This window comes from Quercus lobata, chromosome 7 (genome assembly GCF_001633185.2).
Source record: "Quercus lobata isolate SW786 chromosome 7, ValleyOak3.0 Primary Assembly, whole genome shotgun sequence".
In the NCBI taxonomy this organism is placed as follows: domain Eukaryota; kingdom Viridiplantae; phylum Streptophyta; class Magnoliopsida; order Fagales; family Fagaceae; genus Quercus; species Quercus lobata.
The window spans coordinates 18709757-18737563 of NC_044910.1; the positions used below are offsets into that span (position 1 = coordinate 18709757).

The 27807-nt window shown below is 39.3% G+C and overlaps 2 protein-coding genes and 1 long non-coding RNA gene across 3 annotated transcripts; 1 reads left to right on the forward strand and 2 right to left on the reverse strand.

Annotated features, from left to right (window-relative positions):
• Positions 1–2160: 2160 nt before the first annotated feature.
• Positions 2161–4091, forward strand: LOC115953062 (transcription repressor MYB5-like). The gene is made up of 2 exons (XM_031070542.1): positions 2161–2875; positions 3065–4091. The coding sequence occupies exons 1-2, from the start codon at positions 2583–2585 to the stop codon at positions 3654–3656; spliced, it is 885 nt and encodes a 294-aa protein (XP_030926402.1). The 5' UTR covers positions 2161–2582; the 3' UTR covers positions 3657–4091.
• On the reverse strand, positions 3580–12563 carry LOC115953063. Its single transcript, XR_004083643.1, has 4 exons — positions 12366–12563; positions 5792–8055; positions 4124–5072; positions 3580–3667 (listed from the first exon to the last, which is right to left on the reverse strand). It is a non-coding gene; the product is annotated as an uncharacterized LOC115953063 (long non-coding RNA).
• Positions 12564–22020: 9457 nt separating this feature from the next.
• On the reverse strand, positions 22021–24753 carry LOC115952478. The gene is made up of 4 exons (XM_031069660.1): positions 24565–24753; positions 23390–23569; positions 22913–23313; positions 22021–22833 (listed from the first exon to the last, which is right to left on the reverse strand). Exons 3-4 carry the CDS (start codon positions 23309–23311, stop codon positions 22297–22299), a joined length of 936 nt encoding a protein of 311 aa, XP_030925520.1. The 5' UTR covers positions 23312–23313; positions 23390–23569; positions 24565–24753; the 3' UTR covers positions 22021–22296.
• Positions 24754–27807: the final 3054 nt, after the last annotated feature.

Genomic DNA, 27807 nt, shown 5'->3' on the forward strand with positions numbered 1-27807 from the left:
CGTAACCTTTTACGGCCCTTAAAATAATCTTTATATATGTTTAGGGTTGTGAGAAAAGAAAGCCCAAACATATACACACGGATTGGATGCAAAACAGAACTAAAATTTTGTTTTTCATAAATCTCGACAGATAGGGTATCTATCGAGCTAGCTATCGAGTTTTGGGCTTCAGCAGCTTTTTAAATCTCGATAGATGCTAGCTATCGAGTTTTAAAATCCAGCACTTGTTCACTTGTTTCTTGGACAGACTTGCATGACTTTAACACTTGAACTTGAAACCTTGTTTCTTGAAGTATTAAACACATCTTAGATCTACTCAATTACAAGTAAAGTGTGTTTTGTCAAAGGATTAACCAATTCTAAATTGACATATGTTCCTAACATCAAATCACATATGTCCTAACAAATATTAGATTTTTATATAGTATTTTGCACTCATTAACTCACATATGATACAAACGTAAGTGAATAATTATGGTATGGTCTCCACATAAATTTAGATATACAGCACAAAGTTGGATTCTAATTGAACTTTCTCTAAGCTTTGCCATATATATATAGATGATAATTAAGCTGAATTGACATGCAACTATGTATATATTTACTAGTATGTAACCCATGCAAACCCATAGATGCATTTAAAATTAAACATAATTTTTATTATAAAATATTAATAATTAGTCAAATTATTAAAAAAAATAGCATGTAACACATGCATATGTATAAATACATTTAAAATTAAACACAATTTTTATCATAAAAATATAAAAAATTTGTCAAATTATTATTTTTTTTAAAAGTAAACGTAATTAGTCACATATTAAAATTCTTACATACATTTAATACTACTTATGATCATTTTTTTTTCTAATTTTTAATAAGATAAAACGTGTGGTGATTTTTGTTATGTAGTGATTTTTATTGAGTATATGTGATTTTTTCTTTTAATTTTATAATTCTTAATATTAGATTCTTAGTATTTTGCACTCATTAACTCACTTGGCACAAAAATTAAAAAACTTAAATAAACTCGTGGCACAAACTTAAGTGGATGATTATGGTGTGGTTCCCACATAAATTTAGACACATGACGCAAAATTGAATTCTAATTTCAAATTTTAATTGAACATTTTTTTAAATTTTACCAATTAATATATATATATATATAGATTATAATTTTTTTTTAAAAAAATCTTCAACATATAATTAATGGATCATCGATCCATTTTAAAAACAAATGAGAGGATAATCTTATTTGCAAAAACAATGATAAATAATAAATAGGAATACTAGAAAATGTTAAAAATGGTGGTTCATATTCTGAATGAGAATTTAATGCTGATATCTAGTCTAGAGGCCTTATTGGCAAAGTGGAGCTCATAAGACTCAATGAAGCTTAATATGCAAGGATGAATAGTAGGTTAGCCCCAGCTTGCAGTTCAATAAAGGTGTATTGGAACTTCAATGTACCATGTTAGAGTTTTAAGTTTTAACTGAGAAAGTATATAAGTTGTAACTTGTATAGCTTATTCTTTTCTGATAGTGAAAAAATTGCACCACTCCTATTGAACATAAGCAGTTCCACTGTAATAATGTAGGACTGGCTCATATGATAAGGTTAGAACAAAAACCGAGCATGTACAATACGTTATTCATGCATGAGGTTTATTTCCTTTCTCAAAGCATAAGAAAGATATAAGTAATTTGTGATCGTGATCGTTCGAAACAAGGGAAAAATATATATAAATAAATGAAAAGAAGTAAGCAAGCAACCCTAGCCGCCCGCTTGGCACAAAGATGTGCACCAAAATTGTTCTCCAACGCTTTAGAGAGTTAGAGACCACTACTGGTCAAACTGGGTTAACGTTGAAGTCTTGCACATTCCTCCCAGTGAAGGTGGCGGATTTGCCAAGATATTCCAATGCCTCCCGTTTTCATTTATTTCTTATCGGTTGGTTTACGAACACAATTATTGTCACATCTAATTTTATAATTTATTGACTTGTACATCTAAAATGATAACTAGGTTATATTAAACATAAAATATCAACTACTTATAATTGTACGAATCAACAAATTATGGAATTAAACACGGTTATCTCTAGAATTATTCATTCCTTATTTCTTTTCAACTTCAAATTTTCCAAGAAAATAATAATATACTAATAATAATGACACGTTGAATACATACGGATAAGGTATAAGAAAGGCCTCTGATATAAGAATAGGATAGCTGACTAAATGTTAAAAGAAAAGGATAGCTGACTAAAAGAGAATGAGGAAGTAGGAATGGGCCGCCCATGCAATTAAAGGAGGAAACTGGAAAGCCGCTTATATCCAGGTGTTGCAATTTGATTGGGTGTTTAACTTTTTTTGCTTTTACTTTGTTTGTTTCTTTGCTCTCTTTCCATTTTGAGTCTGCTTTCTTCATCGATACGTGTGCCTATAAAACACCATATTTGAATCAAACCCTAAACTAAAATTCTCATTATCCATTACCCAGCAAAGAAAGATCTACTCTAGGCAGCTACAGTAGTAACCAATCCAATAAGCTAGCTGAGAGAGAGAGAGATATTAACATCATGAGGAACCCATCATCGGGAGGAGGGTCGACGAGCAAGACACCATGTTGTAGCAAAGTGGGGATAAAAAGAGGGCCATGGACTCCTGAGGAAGATGAGATTTTATCAAATTACATCAAAAGAGAAGGTGAAGGACGGTGGCGCACTCTACCAAAACGTGCCGGATTGCTCCGCTGTGGCAAGAGCTGTCGGCTTCGGTGGATGAATTATCTCCGTCCTTCTGTTAAGAGAGGACGTATTGCTCCTGATGAGGAAGATCTCATTCTTCGCCTTCACCGCTTACTTGGTAACAGGTAATTAATGCCACTAATTAATCATACATCATATTTACTCCTTCAATCATTTAACTTTCAGGGTTTTCTTCTCCAACCAAATCACCTAGTACTTTTTACTTATTATCACTTTATCCATTTGGGTTTTTGAGTTTTGAGCTTGAGCTTGAGGTTTTTGTGCCAATTTGTCATTCTTTCTCTCTCTCTCAGGTGGTCTTTGATAGCTGGAAGAATTCCAGGACGAACTGACAATGAGATAAAAAACTATTGGAACACCCATCTTAGCAAGAAGCTAATCAGCCAAGGAATAGATCCAAGAACCCACAAGCCACTAGTACTCAACCCTAACCCTAATAATTCCCCAGAAGTAATAATAGCTCATGATCATGCTGCATCAATTTCAAACCCAAACCCTAAATCTAATTTGTCTCCCGGGTTATTACAAGAAACTGGTGGAAGCTCTCTAGTCAGTGGTATTCAATTAAGTGATGCAAATGACCAACTGGGTCAATATCAAAATCTGGTGGTGAATGATATTAGTAACACTCAGAATTGGCATAATTCTGATGGTGCAATGACCATGGGATTGCGAGGTGGCTATGTACAAGGAAATGAAGAAGATTATATTGAAAACTGCAATGAGGATACCTTCTCTTCATTTCTGGATTCTTTGATTGATGACAATATGTTTGTGAATCAACAACAACAACAGCCTACTTTTAATCCTCTCATTTCTTCTTCTTCTTCCGCACCGACCTTCAACCATGCTGCCATCTGGGAAGCTGACCCGCGTGTTTTGTAGTGTGATCAGATCTACAAGACATACTTCGTGTGATGAACAAAGTGAGTTAAACATAATCACCTAGCATGATCATGAGGGGCTCCAAAACTATATCAATTTGATTATCATTTTATGTGTGTGACGTTCTTGTGATATCTTTTTTTTTTTTTTTTAAATTTTTTTCTTGTGTTTTTCATAATTGTGTTTTAAGAAAAACTTAGGCTACATGATTGTTAGAAATTATAGATCTTTAGTGTCAATGTATTATGTATTAGTTTGCAAATGATTATAAAAAGAACAAAAAAAGTATTGGTTTGCAAATGAAATGTTCATTCTTGTTTGTTTTTGTCCTCTTTTCCCCCTTAACAAACAGTTAAACGAATCAATTTGCTGTGGATGTCCACTCTTTTGTTAATAAATGATAGTTTTCTATTAGAAGCATGCATTGTTATAATTATAACTTTAAGATATACAACAAATTTCATAACTGTTGAGATGGTAAATTTAGGGCTGTACACGGTGCGGTGCGGCCGGTTTTTGTGGCCGTTTCTGCACCGCACCGGAATCTTCGGTTTCCTAAAACCCCAAGCCGCCTCCGCGCCTGAGGAACGGTTCTCCGGCAACATCGGTGGCGGTTCCAGTCGGTGTGGTGGTCGGTGTCCACCTGTCTATCACACACACAGATAGGAAGAGAGATCTAAAACCCAAATCAAACCCAGAAAACTCAAGGATTCAAACCACAAATCAAAACTTAGATCAAATCTAAATATCAAAAGATTCAAAACCAATTACAAACCCAAATATTAAAACCCAAACAAGCTCAAGATTCTTGAATCTAACCATCGATTGACTCACCTGCGAAGTCTAATAGAGTAATCGACCACCGGGAAATGAAGGCAGAGACAACACCTTGAAGATCTGACCTGGGTGGCAGCAAAAACAGAGGTGCTTGAAGATAAAAAGCTGAAATGGTGGTGGATTTTGTGTTGTGGGTTTTGTGTTGTGACAAAGAGGAGAGAGGAGAGGGTGAAACTCCAAAAAACGCGGCATCAAGCACTAGTTGTGGCGGCAGCAAGCGGCGACAGCAAGTGGCGGACGTTGAGGGGAGAGAGAGAGGTGAAATGAAGACTTTTGTGGCTGGGACTGGAAGAGGCAGGCGGATGAGATGATGAGCGAGAGATATGGAGAGGCTGGGTAAATAAACTTAGGTTTTTTTATTTATTTAAATCTGATTATAAAAACTACGTCGTTTTGGAGCTGGTATTAAAATTTAATATCAGGTCCTAAAACGACGTGGTTTTAGTGCCAGATTTTATATATATAAAATAATAAAAAGAAAAAAGAAAACCTATCCTTAAGTGAAGTCCAGCGCCGCTTTCTTCTTCTTCCTATTCCTTGCATTTGCTTTCATGGCTTCTTTGGTTTGTCTTCAATCTACTGAAACATGAAAATAAAAAACTGTAAACATTGATACATACATGTTAAATTATAGTGTGTGTATTTATATATATATATATATATATATATATATATATATGCCGGTGAGGTGCGGTTTCTCGACGGAGTGCCAAACAGCCACCGCTTGCCGCACCGGACGCCCTCGGTTTGTTCAGATCGTCGCCGATCACTGCGCCGAACACCTACGGTGGGCTTGTGAAGTGGTCGGATTGGTTTTGTGCCGGTCGGTACCTGAACAGGCCTAGGTAAATTGTGATTAGTTTATAGTATAAGTGATGTCACTAATTGGTCTCATGTGAAAGTGATGTAGCACGAACAATGCTAGGGCTTCAAAAAATTATACAACTTTTACCATAACTTGCCACGTGGTGATAGTTGTGGTAAAAATTATGTAATTTTTTGTAATTTTAGTATTTTTCAAAGTAGTACTAATCACAATATGACATTTAAATGAGTTATGAACTTTTTTTGTATGTAGCATTATTGCATTTGTAAACACAAATGTACACTCGCTATAGTTTTTCAGCTGCATGCAATTAGATTTATCTAAATGAATTTACTTCATCAATATAAATCAAAGATCAAGAATAGATTTCTAGCGTATGAGCTCATATATAAATTCTATCTTGGTCTCCAATAGGAATTATTTCTTCTCTTACCTGTAAAGTTTCATTAACTACCTCAAAACAAATACTCACCAAATATAGTTTTTTTGTTGCATGCTGAATGAAAAGTCGATGCCCCCTCCCCACCTTCCAAAAAAAAAAAAAAAAGCAAAACAAAAGGCTTGGAAGAAGACATGAAGCAGTCAATAATTTAATTTATATTCTTTAATTGTGATAAAAACGATGACATGATATATACACACATATACATCACCTGGAAAATATAGAGTTTGCACACACATAAACGAATTCATCATATGTGGGCGTCATTGATGCTCCAAGCCATAGGATAAATATAATTTGGCGCAGCTTTCTTTACTGAATATGTTACATAATCCTAGTTAAGACTAATAGAATTCATGAGCTTTAGCTTATCTAAGATGCAATGTAGTAACAAGTTCATAGAAGAATAGTGAGAAAATTAAACAGCTGAGCAAGAATTGTACTACTAATTATGCCAGAAACATAGTAATGCAATTACTTTAATCCGATTACTAATGCAAGAGAATATATTTGCTATGGTCCACTTCAAATTAGACAATGTCCACAGGCCATTCAAATTTTATTGGTTGCAGCCATGCATGCATGTAAGAAATAGTCTTCGTTTCCTGTATAATGCATGAAATGGGCGCAAAACTGTTGAATAATCCCAAGAACAGTTTTAACATGGTATATCACAGCCATGTCTCAGTTTTTCTAACATAGTATCCACACCCTTTGTGTTTCTTTTCGAGCCATCAACCACATAAATCAAATAAAGATCTCACGCAACTTTTCATAATTCCATCAAAAGCTCCTCCAGAAAACCCCTCATGCACCCTCACGCATCATCAGAAGAGTATGCCAACCATCCGCACTCACACATGCCATGCATCAAGACTTAGGCCCACATACCATATATATATATGCACTAGCGTAATACTTCACCATGTGCTCTAACCATACTCAAGAATATTACCCATGCAAGTTTCATCAAAGGTTGCTAACTTATGCATCTCTAAGGCCTAAGGGTTAGATTTAGATGTGCCCCGTCGAACCAATTTTCAATTACTTGCTACCAACACAACGTTGTTCACAATTGATATCATCATTCTTGTTGTTGTCGTCGCTGCACTCACAACGGTTACATTTATCAATGTCATCAGTGTTGGCAGTTGTCCTGAATCCATCATCCAAGGCCAAATGTTGTTTTCTGCTACCACTGATCACATCCATTTTGTAAATTCCATTCCATTCCATATCAAGCTCAATCTTCTGTACATCCAATTCGATCCAACTTTGTAATGGTTTTCCATTCCAAACTCAAGCTTACCCCTTCAGTTTAAGAATATTAGAAATATTAAGATCTAAGAGACCCAAGCACGTTGTAAGCTCGTACTCGTAGAACAAACAAAGTAAGTTATCGTATTTGTAATGTAAGTACTAAAACCTTAAGGTTAATCTAAGGTTAGCTACTATATATAATCTACATTGGAGTTCATTGTTACCCTAAGAACTTAAAAGATGTAGCCTCTCATGCAGCTTTTTATTGTGGATGTAGTCATAGCAGTCAGGCCAAACCATGTTCATTTTTCTTCCACTTTCTATTTCTTTTCGCTTCTCTCTCTTTCTCATGCATAATCCGAACATCGATTCTAACATGCAAGACTTAGTGGGTTTTAAGTTTAGGCTCACTCAAACAACAGCTAACCCATCTTGGGCGCTCACTCAAAAACCTGAAATTGGTGAGCGTTTTATGACTACTATAACACAGGTGTATGTGAGAACTATGATAGAGGGTGCAGATCTAGACGACATTCCATTTGAAATATCTTTCACAGCATATAATGTTTGGGGGACTTTTCTTGATATACCTTACCACCTTAAGAAGAAGTGAGCTGTACTGGATATATAGTCGAAGCATTCTCTTATCTTATTAAGATTATGCCTTTGTGGATTGAAGTACATAATTTTCCCATTGAGATGCGGACTAAGGAAGGTTAAGCCATGTGGTAGCATATATATATATTAATATATAGAGTAAGGCTAACCTGAAAATAAGCAGGGCTGGTAGATTATCCATTGAAGTAGAAGTTGATGATAGGATATTCCCAAATTTTTGAAGCTCAACCTCGGAATTGGAAACCGCTTGAAATTGATGGAGAGGTGCCCACCAGTGTGAGAAGTATAGAAGCGGCCGAAACCGATCAACTTTGGCTGTTACTGATCAGTTCAAACTCGATCATAGAGCCGACGTTGACAATTCAATTACTTGATCGTGGGCTTGGTCGATAACCAAACTTGTCAATAATGTGTGTCTATATATATGATTAAAAAAAGAAAGAAAAATCAATTATTGTTAAACAACGACGTTTTAATATGTATGTGCATTAAAATGCCGCCTTTTTGTTTAGAAGAATTGAAAAAACAAAGGCCTAATTGAAACAGCATACATGTCTAACAAAAACCTACCTCTCTCACCATTCTATCAATCTCCTTACGTACTGTTGTTCCGCGGGTGTACCCTCTCATTCACTTGGTTTTGGTATTAAATCTCTCGCATAGAGAACTCAAATAAATACCACTTGATCTATAATGGCTCATATAGGCTAGTCTGTTAAATAGCAAATAGTATCCCATATATGATACAGTTTTACTAGACTTCTCTCATAATATATAAGGCTCGTGAGATAAAACATCCTTTCTTTGTAGGGTCATATGTCATGTTTACTATATATACATGGGCAATGGTATTAGTGCAACTATATATAGATAAGATGCCTATATAGGAAGAGGATTTCTCATTCTACCGTTTCTTTTCTCTCTTTGTCCTAATTAAACAAAAGTCTTACGTAAAATAAAAACCCTCTTGGTCATACATGGGAGTTCACGAGATCAAATCTTAAAGGGACCAACAACTATGGCCTCTTAATTGCAAGAGGAATTTAAGTCACTCACTTAAGTTGACTCGTGAGAGAGAGCTGTCAACTATCACTTGAGTCTTGACGATTCCTTGGAAGACAGTCAAGAAATCAGGCTCACATGAAAAAGGGAAAGGGACCAACAATTATGGTCTTGAAGGGCCCTTTCTTACTCAATGGCAGCTAAGTAGGCCTTTAATTTGTTTAGCATGTATGTGCTTTTCTTTTTTTTTTCTTTTTTTCTTTTTTAATTTTAAAGTTTGAGACAGCCTATATATGCTATGCCCTCGGGTTGTGGAGCTTAATTTGTTTTACGTGTACTGGTTTTTTTGAAAAGCTTTTTCAATTGTTTTTTTCGTGGTTGTTTTCATGGTATACTTTTGGGTCCCAATTCCCAAAGTAGTTGGCTTCAGGTTGCAGCCGTTCCAGCTCCATTTGAGAGCTCAAGGTATCTCTGTCGACTACTAGATTCCTGTTTTAACTTTTAAGCCTAAAAGCTTTGCACTATATTTGTTTGTCTGTCGCCTCAGTCAAGAAAATAAATAAAATTGGAAAAAAATCACGTCTTTTTTTTTTTTTGACAAACCATTTTTAAGAGCATTGGTAAAGGTACTAAAAATATTTAGGTACGTTTAGTAGAGTAGTTAAACAATACATTTTCAATTTTTAAATAATATTATATATTTTTTTACATATTTTTTCACTCACATGTATTTCAAAAAAATACAAATAACATTACTTAAATTCTTCTACCAAAAGCGTCCTTAGTTTTTATCAACTCAAAAAATTACTTTATTTATTTTAAATTTTTAACACTATTTTATAATATAATACATCCAATATCAAATACTTTATTCTTTTACAACTTCATTTAAGTTTTTATTTATTTATTTTTTTTTTATGAAAAAAAAAAGCTTTACCACTCAAGATTCTCTCTTTAACTTTCATTTAGATAATGTTTTTTGTATTTACCATCTAGCTACAGTAAATAGCCAAGATAGGGGTTTAAATTTTTGACTTTTAGCTCCTTTGATATAGTAAGTTTTTTAATGTTTTGAATGCTAAAAAAGCATTTTAGTTATTTTAGCACCTTTGATATGAATATTCTTTGACATAGTTAGTATGGAGTTTAATAGTTTAACTTAAATTAGATAAGTAATGCCGAAAGCTCAATTAGTGTGAAAATACTAATGCTTGTTCAGACCCTAATTTTAAAATTACGGCTATATTAGTTTTACTCTAACTTATCAAAGTGTGAAATAAGAGTAAATAAGCATAATAAACCGGTAACACTACTCTAAATCATACTCAACCACAATGAACAATAAAAGAAAAATTTAAAGAGTAGGGAAGAGAGATGCAAACACAAAACAACATCAAGATGTGTTATCGAAGAGGAAACCGTAGAATTCAGCGAAAAACCTCTCCGCGACTCTTCAAATCGAAATCGATCCACTAGTGAATAAGTTGGAGTACACGAATAACAAAAGACCCTCCAAGCCTAGTCTATTCTCATGTACTTGAACCCTCCAAGCTCTTGCTTCCAACGGATCTCTTGGAGTCTTGTTTTCACTAGCTTTCCGGATTCTGCAATTCAGCCTGATTGCATCTGCTACTTAATGGCTCATTCTAATGCTTCCCAAAGGCACCAAAACTTGACTCAACACTCAGATTGGGTAAGGTAAGTGTTTGAGCTAAGAACCTCTCAAGAATGTAGAGATGGAAAGGTAGGAGTAGAAGAAAACCAAGAGAAAATGTGTAGATAATTGTGGGTATGACAATCTCTAACTCTCAAGTGTTTTTGCTAGGATTTTCTCTCTAAAAAACACTCCTTACATTTCATGGGTAATGAGGGTATATATAGTGTGAGTAAAGAATTTGGTAAAACATCTTTTTTTTTTTGCCAAACAGAGAGTTTTGCGAGTACCTCGCAAGATGGTATTTCTCACAAAGTACTCGCGAATTTGACAACCTGGCATGACTCTTCAGCTTCTAGTCATGTGCTTCGCACGTGACCTTTTGCGGTTACTCTTCTCACGAGCTTCTTGTGAGCTAGTTGCAAATTGTACTAATTCTTCTTTGACTTTTGATTCTTTACCAATCTCTCACGTTCATCCCTTAAAAATAAACCCACATAAATACAGGAAAATAATTGAAGAAAATACAATTAATTTTGGCACAGAATTAAAGCCAACAAAGGCTAGTTGGAAATCACAACTTTACAAATGCTAACTACACAAAAAATTTAACAACTGAGTTTACAAGTTTTTACTGACTTTTATATGGGTTCATTATTGACATCATTTATTTATCAACCAATAACAACTTACAGCCTTGAGAATTGTGTACCTCTCAATTATTGATCTAGCTAGTAGAGATCTTAATTTAATCTATGTGTTGTCTAGTTTATTATTCCTATTTAAATCTTTCAACACACTATAAAGTTTACCTGTAAGCTTCAGGAACTCATATAAACCACACAAAACCAAATAAATATCAAATATTTGAGTTAAAAATTAATTAATTAAAGGAAATGGAAAAGACAATTAATATTGCATGTCTGTCTATCCACGGAATTTGATGACTTCATTTGTTTATTGATTTAAGCATTGACTACTGTAAAAGCTGAATGGTAATCATCCTATTGTTGCCCCCATTTACAAGAATATAGGGTCATGCAAATGCAAGCTTCAGTATTGAGCAAGTAAAATATATTAGTAAGATACTGGAATGTCTCTCCCCGGCCGCTATATGATGTTGGGATCGTAGATACAGGTTTACTTCAATTTTATTCTTTTTGGTCCACCTTTATGGACACAAATTAAGGCAAAAGTTAGTGAGCTTCAACTTCAAAAATGATCAACATGCATGGTGGATATATACTCGTCACCCATCACCCATGAGAAGAAGGGGAAGGGGGGGTATTAATTGGAAATTTGAAATGGAGGAGCTAGCCATACTTGTTCTAAAAATTAGCTATTTTTTTTTTTTTGAAAATAAATTAAATAGAGTAGTAGCTAGGATGCATGTAGGTTTATTTCAAGCCAATGGGTGTCAAATATTGGAGGCAATTGGTTGCTAAAAAGTATATATTTATTTTAGTAAAGGGAGGAGAAACGAGAAGATATAAATAAGAAAGTCTTTTTTTTTTTTTAAAGCATCTTTTATTGTCTTTGTCTTTTCTCATCATTAGGGGGAAAAAGAAAAGGAAAATATTCTTTTTTTTTTAATATATATATATATATATATATATATATATATACCTGCATGCAAATTCATTCAGTTCTACTACTCAAAAAAATTCATAGTAAAAATGAAGTAAAATTAATTAGTATAGGCAGTATCCAAATAAACATCTCTTTATTGCTCTTACTTACATCTTGAATGTAAAATTAGACTGTTCGTCTTCACAAAGCTTGTTTTAATGAAGCCAGTTCCATAAATAGCAAAACAATTCCACAGAAACAATTGTAAAGAACGACGACTATGTTTGGAAATTAACCCAGCTGGCTATATAAACATATATATAGACCATGACTTTTTTTGAAAATCAATTAAAGTATTGTTAACCATATATATTATATACACACACAGCTTCTAATTCTAATGCCTAGACATAAGATTGAAGGAATGAGGTAGAATAAGAATACCTTCTCAAAAAAACAAGGTAGAATAAGAACGAATAAGGTTTAAAAGCAGCAGCTAACCTGGGCTGAAAAATTGAAGCTCAAAATTGGCAACGTCCATACTTGAAAATTGAAATGATTGATCATTGAATCATCACTACATAAATTGAAGGGTGTGGACAATATAAGATGGAAGGGTAGCTCAAGTATATATCTATATGTATGTAAAAAAGAGTTAGTTTCTTGCACGTGCTTATAATTGCTTAGCCAAGTGATCGGCCAAATGGACCAAACGTTCTACAAGAGAAACACCGAACATTTAATGAACCTAACCTTCCTTTTCAACTTTCTAGCTAGCGAGCTAATGGCTGGCAGTGCATGTTTCTCAACTGCCTATATATCTATTACTTCTGCTCCACCTAAACAACTCCACTGACACAATTCTCGTTAGTAATTCATTGGTTCAATTTATCTAAAGAAAAAGTTAATACATACCCTAACTTCATTGGTTTAAAAAAAAAAAGAAATTTTCTTTTGACAATCTTTTATATTTTCCATAAAAATGATATTAAAATTTTCATAAAATAACTCACTAACAAATGTCTTTAGGACGCTCATTAACAGTACCCTTTAATGTGTCCTCTTTCCTTTTCTTGTTTTCTTTTCAATAATATTATAGACACGATGATTCTCACACTTAATTTCACAATTTATTATTTTTTACGATTATGAGTTATTGACAAAAAGTTATGAGCATATTGTCTATATAGACAAAAAATAATCTACTACATACTCAGAATTGCACAAATCAATAAGTTACGAAATTATATGTTGAATTAGGCATATCTCTAGAATTATTCTATCCCTTTCCTTTTTATAGATATTAAATTACCATTTTAATTAATTAAAAAAAGAAAAGTGAGGAACATTTAGAGCAAACGATTTTGGGAAAATTGAAAAGAAAATAGGAAGGGCATTGAAGTTGATAATGTAAAAGAAAAATGCTAGGACCAACAAATTGTCACAGTTCGTGTCCAACAAATTTTCGTACTAGCCAGGGCATAGCGTTGATTTTCTTTTTGTGGGGATGTTGGGCTTTTTCTACTGAATGAAAATGTTTGTTGGACAGAAAATTAGTTGGGCCTCAGATGTGAAAATCAGTTGCCAGGATTCCGTAAACTTGAACTGCCACAAAAAGGGTTGGCCTTTATTTTGCAAGGCTCTTTGTTGGGCCATCAGAAATATTGGAAACTTCACCAATTTTTAGCATGATAACCTAAATAGGCTCGTGCTTTTTCACTTTATTCTCAACCCTCTTCCCCCCTCCCTTCAGCTTCAAATCAGCCTATTCACTTCCCACTAATCACTGTTAAGTTAGACTTAGGAGCGGCATCATGGATACATATAAACCTAATGTAACTTCACAAGAATTACACATTTTTTAGACTATTGATTACTATTAGATCTAAGGGTCAAAAAACACTCATGGTAATGTCAAATGTCAATACTACTATCTAGAAATTAGCCAATTAAGCATTAACTCTTCTTAATAAAGGAAAAAAAAAAACACAAAATTAATTTTCACTCTTCTCCTCATCATCATCTTCTTCCTGTCTTCCTCTCTCACATTACCTTCTTGTTCTCATGCAAAAAAATCATAAGGGAGCAAGATAGATGTTGGTTGTATATTTAGCTACTTAGGTTTGCTGTGACTTTCGTTGTAGTGGTTAGCAATTAAATTGTTATTTTGGGGTGTGTTGAGCATTGGAGAAGACTGTGGGGCCATATCAAGGAGGACATTAACCATGGTGGTCCTTGGAATGTTGTTGTTAAAGTGTTGATTATCCAAAGACAAATAATGCCACAAAAGTACTAGCTTATTTTGCCATAAACCATGATGCTTTGCATATATTGATGGAAGAGAGCCCATATTTTTAAGATCTTTCAAAAGACCATGGTGGGAGATGATGACATGACTGAAACATAATGTTGTTAGAGCACTAATTTTTATAATTGACTTTGTCCGTATTTTTAATCCTTAGAAATACTTAGCCTCAACAATCATTCTCTAAAACAATAGTGACTTTGGCCATGTATGTCTAAAATTTTCTAGTACCTCAAGACAGTACCGTAAAGAAATTAATGATGGAGGCTAGAAAATACATACTGCAAAAAGAAAGATGGGAGAGAGGAAGAATATGATCCCGAGGAGAAGGGTGAACGTTAATGCTGTGTTTCTTTTTGGCAAAAATGCAAAACTCATCCTCTAACTTTCACTCTTTTTCATTTCGGTTCTCTAAATTTTAATTTTGTTAATTCAATACTATAACTTTCAATTTTTGTCGATAGAGAATTCCGTTAAACCCAATCCATAACTGCCGTTACTGTCACTATTCTTTTTTCTTTTTCTTTTTTCACTCATCATTTATTAATTAACTCTCTATATTACTAGCTTCCCATTTGTTTCCCGAGAAAATAAAAAAAAGAGAAGGCATCAAGATCCTGAAACTGTGGTTTGAATGAAAATTCAGCTACCATTTCTGAGCAAAGAAAGGAAAAGGAAAATCTCACCAAGATTAACCTGGCGATTATCGGACAAGCGAGGTTCAACAAGCATTTTGATCTCCCATTTCTTCAAACGCTCACTGAGTATTTCCTCTCTCGTCCTCTTCTCCTCCACAAACTTCCCCAACGGAAACGGCCTCGCCATCTCCACCCGCTTCACTCCGTCGCCACTGGCCGGAGGCAAATTCAGCGACTCCAGCACCCGAATCTTCCTATCCTTATCCCTCTTCTTCTTCAGTGGTGCCTTCTTGGTCCACGGTCGCGGCATGGTCGGCGGCGCGAACGGCAAGAAGGCCAGCTCCCGAATCGCGAGCGACTTAACCTTGGGAGTCTCGGTGAAGATAGTAAAATTTAGTCTGATGGGCCTATCTTAATGGGCCTGACGGATGGGTACTGTTTGGTCTTTGTAAAGATGGGCCCACGCGCTCTGAAGGCCCATCGCAGACAGACATGGTAAGGGCCCATGATCCGAAATCTCTATTTGCCTAGAAAAGCCCTAAGATCCAATAAGGGAAATTGTATCAAAGTCCCACATTGGAAAGATCTGGAGGGTAAGAAGAAAAGCAACTCTCTACCACTATAAAAAGGAGTAATATTCACGCAAATCAAGGTAAGATGATTTGACCATCTCTAACGCCTCAAAATAACTCAAGGGATGAATTCTGACTTGACCTTCGGAGGGCTTTTGGCCGACACCACACCGGTGCTCTCTAAGGGTTCTTCTTCCGTTCGTTCTTGTTGTGCAGGTTCGTTGACTCGCGAGTACGGTGTGACTTATTGGTGACAATTCTCAACGTCATCAGTTGGCGCCGTCTGTGGGAAACAGAGACGTATAGTACTCCCTAGATTCCCAGACAAAAGAGTTACATGGTACTCACTCGCTCAATGGCAACCACCAATGACGTTCAGGAAGAAGCCCCTACGACGGCCCTTGAGAGACAGGTCAGGACGCTCGCCGCAGCCGTGGAGCGCCTCACCAAGCAAAACCACGACCTACAAGAGCAGCTGAACCAAAAGAATGCCGCGGTCAATAACCAAGGAGCGGATCAAGAGGGGAACAGCGCCGAAAGGAGAAATCAGGACGGACCACAGGGGAGTAACGCCCCGAGCAAACCAGTACGACGGGACATAAGCATCCCTTCCCCGACGGACACTGCTCCACAATCCATCATCGCGGAGATGCAGGCGATGAAGGAGCAGATGGACGTGATGATGAGCGCTCTCAAGGGGCGAGTGTCAAGTGATCTTGACGACCTTGTCAACCGGACTGACTCGCCATTCACGGCAGCCGTCAACTCCTTCCCCCTGCCAAGTAAGTTCCGTATGCCAAGTATGGATAGTTACGACGGAGTCAAGGACCCTCTAGATCACTTAGAGACCTTCAAGACCCTGATGCACCTTCAGGGAGTGGCAGACGCGATTATGTGCAGGGCCTTTCCTACAACCCTGAAGGGCGCAGCAGGATTTGGTTCAGCCGGATAGCGCCCAACTCCATCAGCACCTTCAAGGAGCTAAGCGCTCAATTTACTACGCATTTCATCGGAGGACATCGGTATAAGAAATCCACGGCTTGTTTAATGAATATCAAGCAACGGGAAGAGGAGACGTTAAGGGCCTACATATCACGCTTCAACAAAGAAGCACTCTCGATCGACGAAGCCGACGACAAGATATTGGTAGCAGCATTCACAAACGGGCTGAAGGGGGGTAAGTTTTTGTTCTCCCTATACAAAAACGACCCCAAGACCATGTCGGAGGTCCTTTACAGGGCCACCAAATATATGAACGCTGAAGACGCACTACTATCGCGAGAAGATAGACCCAAGAAAAGAGATAGACCGGAGGATTCCCGACAGGACCAGGGGCGGAAGAAAGGAAGGATGGGAGACCGAAGGGAGGACAGACGTCCAAAACCAATGAGCGGAAGGTTCGCAAATTTCACCCCGCTAAACGCGCCAATTGACCAAGTCCTAATGCAGATTAAGGACGAAGGGTCCCTGACGTTCCCAGGAAAGCTGAAGAGTGACCCCAGCAAAAGGTCCAGAGACAAATATTGCCGCTTTCATCGTGACCACGGCCACGACACGGCCGATTGCTACGACTTGAAGCAGCAAATCGAAGCACTTATCCGACAAGGGAAGCTGCAGAAGTTCGTCAACAAGGGGAGAACGGATCAACCCCCACAAGAACAACACATCCGCCGAGAAAACGAGCGACCAAGACCCCCAATTGGAGACATAAGAATGATAGTCGGAGGGACTGCTGCGGCCGGATCGTCAAAGAAGGCTCGCAAAACATACCTTCAGATGGTACAGAATGTCCAGTTGACGAGCAGAGTGCCAAGGATAGCAAACGGAGAAGAACCTATTGTTGGGTTCACGGAAGAGGATGCACGGCGCTTACACCATCCACACGACGATGCCCTCGTCGTCAGCGTGCGGACAGGAGACTACAACGTGCACCGAGTGTTGATCGACAACGGCAGCTCGGCCGACATATTGTACTATCCGGCATTCCAGCAGATGAGGATTAACAGGGACCTGCTAATACCGACAGACGCCCCGCTCGTTGGTTTCGGAGGGAGTAAGGTATTCCCTCTGGGTTCGGTAACGTTACGGGTGACAGTAGGAGATTACCCCCAACACATCACCAGGAACGTGACATTCTTGGTGGTCGATTGCTCGTCCGCCTACAATGCCATCCTTGGACGACCTACGCTCAACTCGTGGAAGGCGGCAACATCAACTTACGCCCTAATGATCAGGTTCCCAACGGAGTATGGGGTAGGAGAGCTACGCGGAAGCCAAGTTGCCGCACGAGAATGCTACGTCGCTATGATGGAGATGCAAGACCAAATCCAGGCCTTGAACATAGAAGAGCACCGAACGGTGGCGGAACCAACAGAGAAGCTGGAGGAGATAACTCTTGACAGTTCCAATCCGGACAGAACAACCAAGATCGGAACGCTTGCCAAACCCGCAATCCGTCAAGAGCTCGTAGCTTTTCTGAGGAGCAATAAGGATGTGTTCGCCTGGAGCCATGACGATATGCCGGGAATCGATCCCTCGCCTGGAGCCATGACGATATGCCGGGAATCGATCCCTCCGTCATGGTACACAAATTGAATGTATTACCCTCATTTCCACCCGTCCGACAAAAGAAGAGAGTGTTCGCAACGGAACGAGACCAAGCAATAGCGGAGGAAGTCCGCAAACTCCAAGAGGCAAGCTTTATCAGGGAAGTCTACTATCCCGATTGGCTGGCGAATGTGGTGATGGTAAAGAAAGCGAGCGGTAAGTGGCGTATGTGCGTGGATTTCACGGATCTTAACAAAGCGTGCCCTAAAGATAGCTATCCCCTTCCAAGAGTCGACGTCCTAGTAGACTCGACGGCTCAACACCAATTATTAAGCTTCATGGACGCTTTCTCGGGTTATAATCAGATCCGCATGCACGAGGCCGATCAGGAAAAGACTTCGTTCGTAACCAGCCAAGGACTATTCTGCTACAAAGTAATGCCATTCGGCCTGAAGAATGCGGGGGCAACATACCAAAGGCTAATGAACAAGATGTTCGCGCAGCAGATCGGGAGGAATGTTCAAGTCTATGTCGACGACATGCTGGTGAAGAGCCAGAAGGAGGAAGACCACCTCGAAGATCTTAAGGAGACGTTCGGTACGCTACGATCTTACAACATGAAACTCAATCCGGGAAAATGCGCATTCGGCGTAACGGCAGGCAAATTCCTAGGTTTCATGGTATCCCAGAGAGGGATTGAGGCTAACCCGGACAAAATCCGAGCCATACTAGAAATGGCACCCCCGCGAAATGTGAAGGAGATACAAAGCCTTAACGGCAAGATAGCGGCGTTAAATAGATTCGTGTCGAGAGCCACGGACAAGTGCCTGCCCTTTTTCCGCACATTAAAGAAATCATTCGAGTGGACGGACGAGTGTCAGCGAGCGTTCGAGGAACTAAAGGCATACCTATCCTCACCACCCCTATTGAGTCCCTCGCAACCTGGCGAAGAACTTTTCCTCTACTTGGCTGTCTCCTCTGTCGCCGTCAGCGCTGCTTTAATTAGAGAAGAGGATAATGCACAGAAACCTGTATACTACGCCAGCCGGGCGCTCCGCGGCGCCGAAGAAAGATACCAACCAATGGAGAAACTCGCTTTCGCATTGATAACGGCGGCCCGCAAGCTCAAACATTACTTTCAAGCCCACACCGTGAACGTAATGACCGACAAGCCCTTGCGAAGGGCACTGAGTAATCCTGAAGCCGCAGGTCGACTGACACTGTGGGCAATAGAATTGAGTGAGTTTGATATCAAGTACCGTCCGCGTGTGGCCATTAAAGGACAAGCTGTAGCCGACTTCATAGCGGAGTTTACGCGTGACGAGGACAAGGGGGCAGAAGAACCCCCCAAGTGGAGCATCTTCACCGACGGGTCATCCAATCGGCGAATTGGAGGGGCCGGCATAGTGTTGCTGTCGCCCGAAGGGGACAAGATCGAATGTATGGTCCGTCTCGACTTCCCCATTACCAACAATGAAGCAGAATACGAAGCGGTGGCGGCAGGACTCGACCTAGCCAAAGCCGCCGGAGCTGAAAGTGTGGCCGTCCATTGCGACTCTCAGGTCGTGACCAATCAAGTAAACGGAGACTACGAATGCAAGGGGGAAAGGTTGAAGAGATATCTTGATCAAGTGAGAACGAGAGTCAACGGACTAAAAGCGACGGTCGTCCAAATCCCCAGGGGAGAAAATGAGCTCGCCGACCGGCTAGCCAAAGCCGCCTCAGCAGAACATGTGATGACACCGGGTAATGTACTTTCCTTCGTTCAACTCTATCCACTAATAGACCCCGACAATATGCAGGAGATACGCTCCGAAAGAAACTGGACCACCCAGATAGCTTCATACCTGAAGGACGGGTTACTGCCACAAGAGAAGGAGGCAGCGAGGAAGCTGAAAGTCCAAGCGGCGAGATTCGTCTTGATAAGAGACGTTCTTTACAAGAGAGGATTCTCCCGCCCTTATCTAAGATGCCTCGGGGTTGAAGAGGCAGACTACGTAATGAGGGAAGTGCACGAAGGGATATGCGGGAATCACTCTGGATCGCGGTCGTTGGTGCACAAACTGGTACGAGCTGGGTATTACTGGCCGACCATGCAGAAGGATGCCGAGTCGTACGTTAAGAGCTGCGACAAATGCCAGAGGTTCAGCAATTTTATCGGACAGCCAGCTGAGGAACTGACCCCTATGACGGCTCCATGGCCGTTCGCACAATGGGGACTGGATATCATGGGACCCTTCCCAACTGCGGTAAGGCAGCTCAAGTTCTTGGTAGTGGGTATTGACTACTTCACAAAATGGGTAGAAGCGGAAGCCTTGGCCACCATTACAGAAAAGAAAGTTAGAAGTTTTGTTTGGCGGTCCATCGTATGCAGGTTTGGTATTCCTAGAGTCCTTGTCTCGGATAACGGGAGGCAGTTCGACAACAGCCACTTCCGGGATTTTTGCACACAGCTAGGAATAAAAAACCACTACTCATCACCCGCCCATCCTCAGGCCAATGGCCAGGTTGAAGTCACGAACCGATCCCTGCTAAAGATTATCAAGACTCGGCTCGAGCGGTAAAGGGAATATGGCCCGAAGAATTACCGAGCATACTGTAGGCGTACAGGACAACGGCGAGGACTCCGACAGGAGAGACGCCATTTCGACTGACATACGGGAATGAGGCGGTCATCCCCGCAGAAGTTGGCCTCACAAGTTACAGGGTTCACAACCATGACGAAGGCAGGAACGACGAATCAATGAGGCTACAGCTGGACCTGATAGATGAGGTAAGGTCGGCAGCGGAGCAAAGGATCGCAAGATACCAGGAACGCATGGCCAGACATTACAACTCCCGGGTCCGACACAGAGACTTCCAAGTAGGAGACCTCGTACTCAGGAGGGTCATGGGTGCAGCTAGAGACCCTACACAGGGAAAGCTCGGCCCCAACTGGGAAGGACCTTACCGAGTCACGGCATGGAAAAGGAAAGGAACATACCACTTGGAGACTACGGAGGGGGAGAAGCTACCGCATCCATGGAATGCGGAGCATTTGAGGAAATACTACCAGTGATAGTAACACGGCGAACAGCAACCAATTTTCCATTTGGCTTTTTATTATAACTATTTATAAGTTTTTTCTTTAACATGTGTTTCTCTTGCTACAATCCTGTCGTGCCTTTTTTAAGCCCAAGGGGGCAGGCACTTTTCCTTTACGCAATTAGATACCATTATAATCTTCTTCTACTTTGATGTCACTACAATTGTCCTCGAACTTAACGAATGCTAGTTTAAAGTCCATAATGTGGACGGATCACCAAAACGGTGAGAATTCTACATGTCCACAAAGTAGACGGATCACCAAAACGGTGAGAATTCAAAATGTCCGCAAAGTGGACGGATCACCAAAACGGTGAGAATTCTACATGTCCATAAAGTGGACGGATCACCAAAACGGTGAGAATAATACAAGTCCAAAAGTGGACGGATCACCCAAAACGGTGAGAAATTCTACAAGTCCATAAAGTGGACGGATCACATAGACGGTGAGAATAATACAAGTCCACAAAGTGGGCGGATCACCCAAAACGGTGAGTAAATTCTACAAGTCCGGAAAGTGGACGGTATATGCGTCATAATGTGGACGGATCACCAAAAAGGTGAGTAGTTATACAAGTCCACAAATTGGACGGTGTAGCCTCCACAAAGTGGACGGATCACAAAGACGGTGAGAATTATGCAAGTCCATAAATTAGACGGTGTATCCGCCACAAAGTGGACGGATCACCGCAATTCAACACTTCCACAAATTGGACGGTGTACTCCTCAAAGTGGACGGATCACCCAAAGCGTTTAATAATTCTACATGTCCATAAAGTGGACGGATCACCAAGACGGTGATAATTATACAAGTCCATAATTTAGACGGTATCAGTCTCAAAGCGAACGGATCACCGTAATTAAAATTAGAGATATTTACGCACCTAAAACGGTGAATAATTCTACATGTCCGAAAAGCGGACGGACCTACAAAACGTTTAGTAATACTACGTGTTTGTAAAATGGATGGTATAGCAAAAACGGTGAATAAATTACGTACGTACATAAAGCAGACGGCTCTAAAACGCCCACAAGGTGGACGGACAACATGACGATATAAGTCAGCTTCAATAGTTTAGCTTATAAGTGGACGGATCAACAGACGAGCTTGTGCAAATTAAAATTCAAAATAAAAGTAGACGGAGAAAATCCTTAACGGATACAGATCACGAAAAGACAATGAATGAAAAGCATTGTTCAGTACAAATGAAACTTCAACCAAACCGTCTACAAATTATTAACAATACATAAAAAGGGAGACGGATCCTCATCAACAATTATATGGGTTACTCTGCTTTATTGGGGTCGACAACAGCGACCTCATTCGGCATAGCGGACTCTCCGTCACCCTGAGCTGCCTCTTCTCCAAAGAGATCCTCCGTATTTTCGGAGGCGACGGGTAGAGCAGACGTCTGACCTTGATCAGTTAGTGTTATCATGGACAAGTCCAGATCTGGGTAGGCCTTCTTCACCTGACGGAGCGAATCGTCGAAGCCTTGAAGGAACGATCCTGCCAGCTCCTTCAGCAAAGACTCGGAGTTGCGATATTCGCTGACGGCGTCATCCCTTGCATGACGGAGTTTTTTCTTCAGATCCTTCACCTCGTCTGCTTTAACCTTCAAGGCCTTCCCAGCCTCCTCCGTCCTCTGTTCAAGTTCTTCTCTCGTCTTCTCAGAGAGTTCGAACTTCTGCTCCATCGTGGCCTTCCACTTGTGCAGCTGGCTAAGCTCCTCTTCCGTCTGCCCAAGCTTTGACCGTACCCGTTCCAGAGCCGCTTCACGGTTGAGGCAGCGGTCCATCAAGCCCTTCATCATAACCAAGGACTGAAATAGACAAAATTAGAAGTGTCAAAAATGAAACTAGGGAGTGGACGGACATAAACTGAAGGATAAGGAAAGTTACCTGTCCGACGGCAAATAACCCCGTCTCCCCCATCACCTCCGTCGAATGATTCCCAAGATCCTCATAATCCTCTGCAGAAAGTATGGACGTAAGCTTCTCCAAAGCGAACTTCGAGTCCTCACGGAGAAGGGGAGGGGGCTTCTCCCCGCTGACGGGTGGAGCATGCATTAGGCCCTTACCGGCCCCTTGTTTAACTTGGGTGACGGCCTTAGGGCCCTCAGCCATCAAGCCCACCACGGGCTCCATTGACACCTTTGGCTGCTTGAGTGGACGGTCGGACTTTGGTGGCTGCTTCCTCTTACCCGATGACCCCGGCACACTGGGAACAACGATCTCACCCGTCTTCTTTTGCTCGACGGCTAGAGATTTTATCATTGCCCTTCTCTTGGCGTCGTCCATTTCTGCAATACAGGACGGATGATGATATTTTTTCAAAAATAAAATTTCAATTTCAAGGGTAAAAGTAGACGGACTCACGTTTGTGTATTCTTTCGTCGTATGCAATGGCCTCACGGGTAGGTTCTGGACCGTCACAATACCAGTGTATTGTCTTTGGATTCACTAACTTAGCCCAGGTCCTTTCCTCTGGCCTAGTTTTTCTGCAAATCTCTTCAAGGAAACTAAATTCCTCGAGGCTAATCTGCGGACGCTGTCTACCTGCAAAGACAGACGGTCAAAATACGCACATAAAAGTGTACGGATATGTAAAAAAGGACAAGTAAGACGGATGTATACGTAATTGGTTTATTATTCCCCAAGTTGTATCGACGGGCATGTACTCCGTCTCTCCTGGACGGTTCATCCATCTGTCACCCTCCAGGAAGAAGTAGCGACTCTTCCAGTCTCTATTTGAGTCTGGGGTCTCAAAGATAATCTTCAACAGGGGACTTCGACTAGCAAAACGGTACAACCCCCTTGATCTGTCAATCTCATCTGGACGGTAACAGTGAAGAAATTCACGGACCGTCAATCTCCTTTCTCCGTCTGACCATGCACCATAAAGAATCTCCATTGCTATGAAGACCCTCCAGGCGTTCGGAGAAATCTGGGTGACGGACAGTCCCAGGTAATGTAAGAGTTCTCTATGGAGTGTAGAGAGCGGGAACCGAAGTCCAGCCTTCAACACCTGCTCGTACACTCCAACGCCTTCTACCCCGTCATAATAACATTTCTCCGACACGTAGGGGAGACGGATTGGAATGTAATCTGGTATCTGAAAATTGGTTCTAAAGGTACTGAAGTGTCTCTCCCGGATGACGGACGTGAACCTATGCACTGTCCACTCTGGTAACATGATGAACTGCCTTAGTCCATCAGCACCCACAACGGACTCCAGTGCTTTATTCCCGTCGTCAGCAGGACCCCCTATTTCAATTATCTCCACATCCTCACTTGTTGAGGACGAAGAGGATGCAGACGGACTCCTATCTTCGCCTGGACTATCTTGGTCTTTATGACCGGACGGGTATACACTCTCGTATTCCGTCCCGTCACGAACCACCGATTGGTTACTTGACGCACTAGACATTTCCTACAATTAATGATGAAACCTAAGACTTGACGGGTTTAAAAACATTGACGGGTATAGTAAGCCTAACAACAATGCTTGGACGAAAATGTAACTTGAATGTGAAATTGAAGTAAATACTTACCACACCTGGCGTAGAACGGGTGACGGTTGTGGTAATTGGTGGTTACCAGTACTCGACGGATTGCTCTGACAAGGTTGACGGTTCTCTCTGACAGACGTTTTCTGTTTGGAAATGCGAAAATGAGAGATTGAGACGCCTCATATATATAGGAGATGCACGGAAGACGAAGCGACGCTTCGATCCTATACAACGGCCATTCAGAGATTGACACGTGGCATGCTAATAAATGCTGACAACCTGTTTGCTCGCATCAACAGTTTGTAACCGTTGACTCGATTAAACCGTCTGAAATTGCAAGATACCCGTCATCATGTCTGACGGTTAAACCCATATGAAACCGTCGTCCTATCTGACGGTTGGATCCGTCAAACATTTTCAACCTTCTGTTTCGCGAATCCCACTCCGTCATCAAAATACCCGTCACGCCCATACATTAGAATCGTCACCCCATTGGTCCTTTGACCTAAAAGCAGACGGACCATTGGGGTGAAGGGGGCAACTGAAGATAGTAAAATTTAGTCTGATGGGCCTATCTTAATGGGCCTGACGGATGGGTACTGTTTGGTCTTTGTAAAGATGGGTCCACGCGCTCTGAAGGCCCATCGCAGACAGACATGGTAAGGGCCCATGATCCGAAATCTCTATTTGCCTAGAAAAGCCCTAAGATCCAATAAGGGAAATTGTATCAAAGTCCCACATTGGAAAGATCTGGAGGTTAAGAAGAAAAGCAACTCTCTACCACTATAAAAAGGAGTAATATTCACGCAAATAAAGGTAAGATGATTTGACCCTCTCTAACGCCTCAAAATAACTCAAGGGACGAATTCTGACTTGACCTTCGGAGGGCTTTTGGCCGGCACCACACCGGTGCTCTCTAAGGGTTCTTCTTCCGTTCGTTCTTGTTGTGCAGGTTCGTTGACTCGCGAGTACGGTGTGACTTATTGGTGACAATTCTCAACGTCATCACTCGGAATAACTGTACTGGAACTCGAAGGGGGCGCCGGGGAGGAGGTAGGAGACGGTTTTGATTTCTGGGAAAACGGTTTTGATTTCAGGGTATGGGTGTGGAGCAAAAATTGTTTTTTTTTTTTTTTTTACAGATTTTTCTTTTTTCTTTTAATTCCGAAAAAAAAAAAAAAAAAAAAAAAAAAAAAAAAAAGAGCAAAACGACGTCGTTTCAGTGACATCAACGGCAGCCCATAACTTGGATTTAACGGAATCCCACATTGATAAAAATTGAAAGTTAGAGGACTGAATTAATAAAACTGAAAGTTAGAGGACTAAAATGAAAAAGAGTGAAAGTTAGAGGGTCATTTTTGCCTTTTATTTTATTTTATTTTATTTATCTTTTATTAAGAAGAATTAATGCTTAATTGGCTAATTTCTAGAGAGCAATAATGTCATTACTATGAGTGTTTTTTAACCTTTAGATCTAATAGTAATTAATGGTCCAAAAAATGTGTAACTCTTGTGAAGTTAGACACTAATCGGTTTTTGGTGTAGGCAGAAATTGAACCCCAGATCGACCAAGACACCAATTGGTCTTTAATGTAGGCGAGAATTGAACTTCATATTTCTTGTTCAATTATCAAAGATTTTATTAGTTGAACTAACTGGAACCCATGAAACATATACTCCAATTAAAACTAAATTAATAAATGAAAAATAAAATTAGCATTCATATAGTATTAGAACAAAAAATAAATAAAAAAAAAAATTAAAGAAAAAAAATAAAAAAAACTATTTGACTTTGATATATCAAAATAGAAGTCTAAATTCTACTGTTTCATTAAATTCATCTATTATTAATTATTAATCATGTACTAAATTTTGCTATAATTTCCCTTTTGATATGCAAGATAAAGAGTTTATTAGAATATTATCTTTCATTTTCTATTTTTTATTTTTGTGAAATATCAAGCTTCATTTTGTCGCAAAATATGGTTGTTATAATATTCATAATTGAGAATACTTGTTTCATGGTTGTAATGAAAGTTAGAAGAATAAGTATAGGTAAAATCACTCTATAAACAAATTGGTAGGCTATTAATCTTCTAGTCCTTACTAGCCACTGGCCCAGTTCAAAAATACTTAACAATTTTGTAAAATCTAGATGTTGGACTACATTATGTTAATAATGATGAAGTTCCTTTTTCAACAAGAGTTTTTCATGATTTGTGAATGCTTACCAGATAAATTTATTTATGAACAAACAAATACCATTGTTTTTAAAAAAGATTTATTTATCTCTCAAAGATCCAAATCTGAGTTAAAAATAATCTACTCCATTATAAGTTAACTAAACCGAATAAGTGACTCAATTATATGTTCACTAAAACGTTGATTTGATTCTTGTAATTGAAAATCTATTATAGTATAAAAATATCTAATCAATAATGATGCTCAATTGTAAAATTATCTTACTTATGGTAAGGGGAAAAAATCCAAATAATCCTTTTGGTGGGGCTAGATAACATGGTAGCAACCAAATTCTAAAGTCTTAAACTTTTAAGGGCTAGCTTCAAATAAGCCAACCAACAAAATTGAATTGCCACTTATTTTATTTAAAAGAAAAAAAAATCATGAAATACTTCTTTATTGAAAAACTTTGAAATTATATATAACACAAAAAAGAAAAATTACATGGCTTTGATCCTAGTTGCACTCTAGAAAAAAAAAGTATATCGCTTTGATCCTAGATACAATCTAAGAATTGAAAAGCACATTACTTTGGTTTCTAGTTACAAACTAAAATTTAAAAAAAGTACATTAGTTTGATTTGTAGCTACAATCTAGAGACAATGTAAAATTATATTAATAAGGAATTAGTCTACAAAGCCAAAGTCTAAGTTCGGAGGTCGGGTTATGAAATGAGAATGTGTTAGCCACCCACTCCACTGGACCTAAAGATCAGTCTTTGTGAAATAAAAGTTCATATCATGATATGCACTAGTCCAATCAAGTTATCATACTATACATTGCAAAGGATTAAATGTGCTCATCTTGTGATTTTTTCAAAAAATTAAAATCTATTTTAATGTGCACACTCATAATATAATATGCATGGACATTCTAATCAACCCATTTAAAAAAATATCGTGATTTCATGTAATTGACTATAATAAAAATTAAATTGGGTTTAAAGATATACTTTTATTCACTGCCTCTTTCAAGTGATTTAATGGTGGATTTTCATCACCATAGCATTTCACAAGGGCAAAATTGAAAGTTTGTTCATTTGAT

What these genes read in the sequence shown, in the direction of transcription:
- LOC115953062 (XM_031070542.1), top strand. Translation starts at nt 2,583, where the DNA reads ATGAGGAACCCATCATCGGGAGGAGGGTCGACGAGCAAGACACCATGT. An exon ending in CACCGCTTACTTGGTAACAG is followed by an intron (nt 2,876 to 3,064) that starts GTAATTAATGCC and finishes TCTCTCTCTCAG; the next exon opens with GTGGTCTTTGATAGCTGGAA.
- LOC115952478 (XM_031069660.1), bottom strand. Translation starts at nt 23,311, where the DNA reads ATGGACGACGCCAAGAGAAGGGCAATGATAAAATCTCTAGCCGTCGAG. An exon ending in GGTTATTTGCCGTCGGACAG is followed by an intron (nt 22,834 to 22,912) that starts GTAACTTTCCTT and finishes TGTCTATTTCAG; the next exon opens with TCCTTGGTTATGATGAAGGG.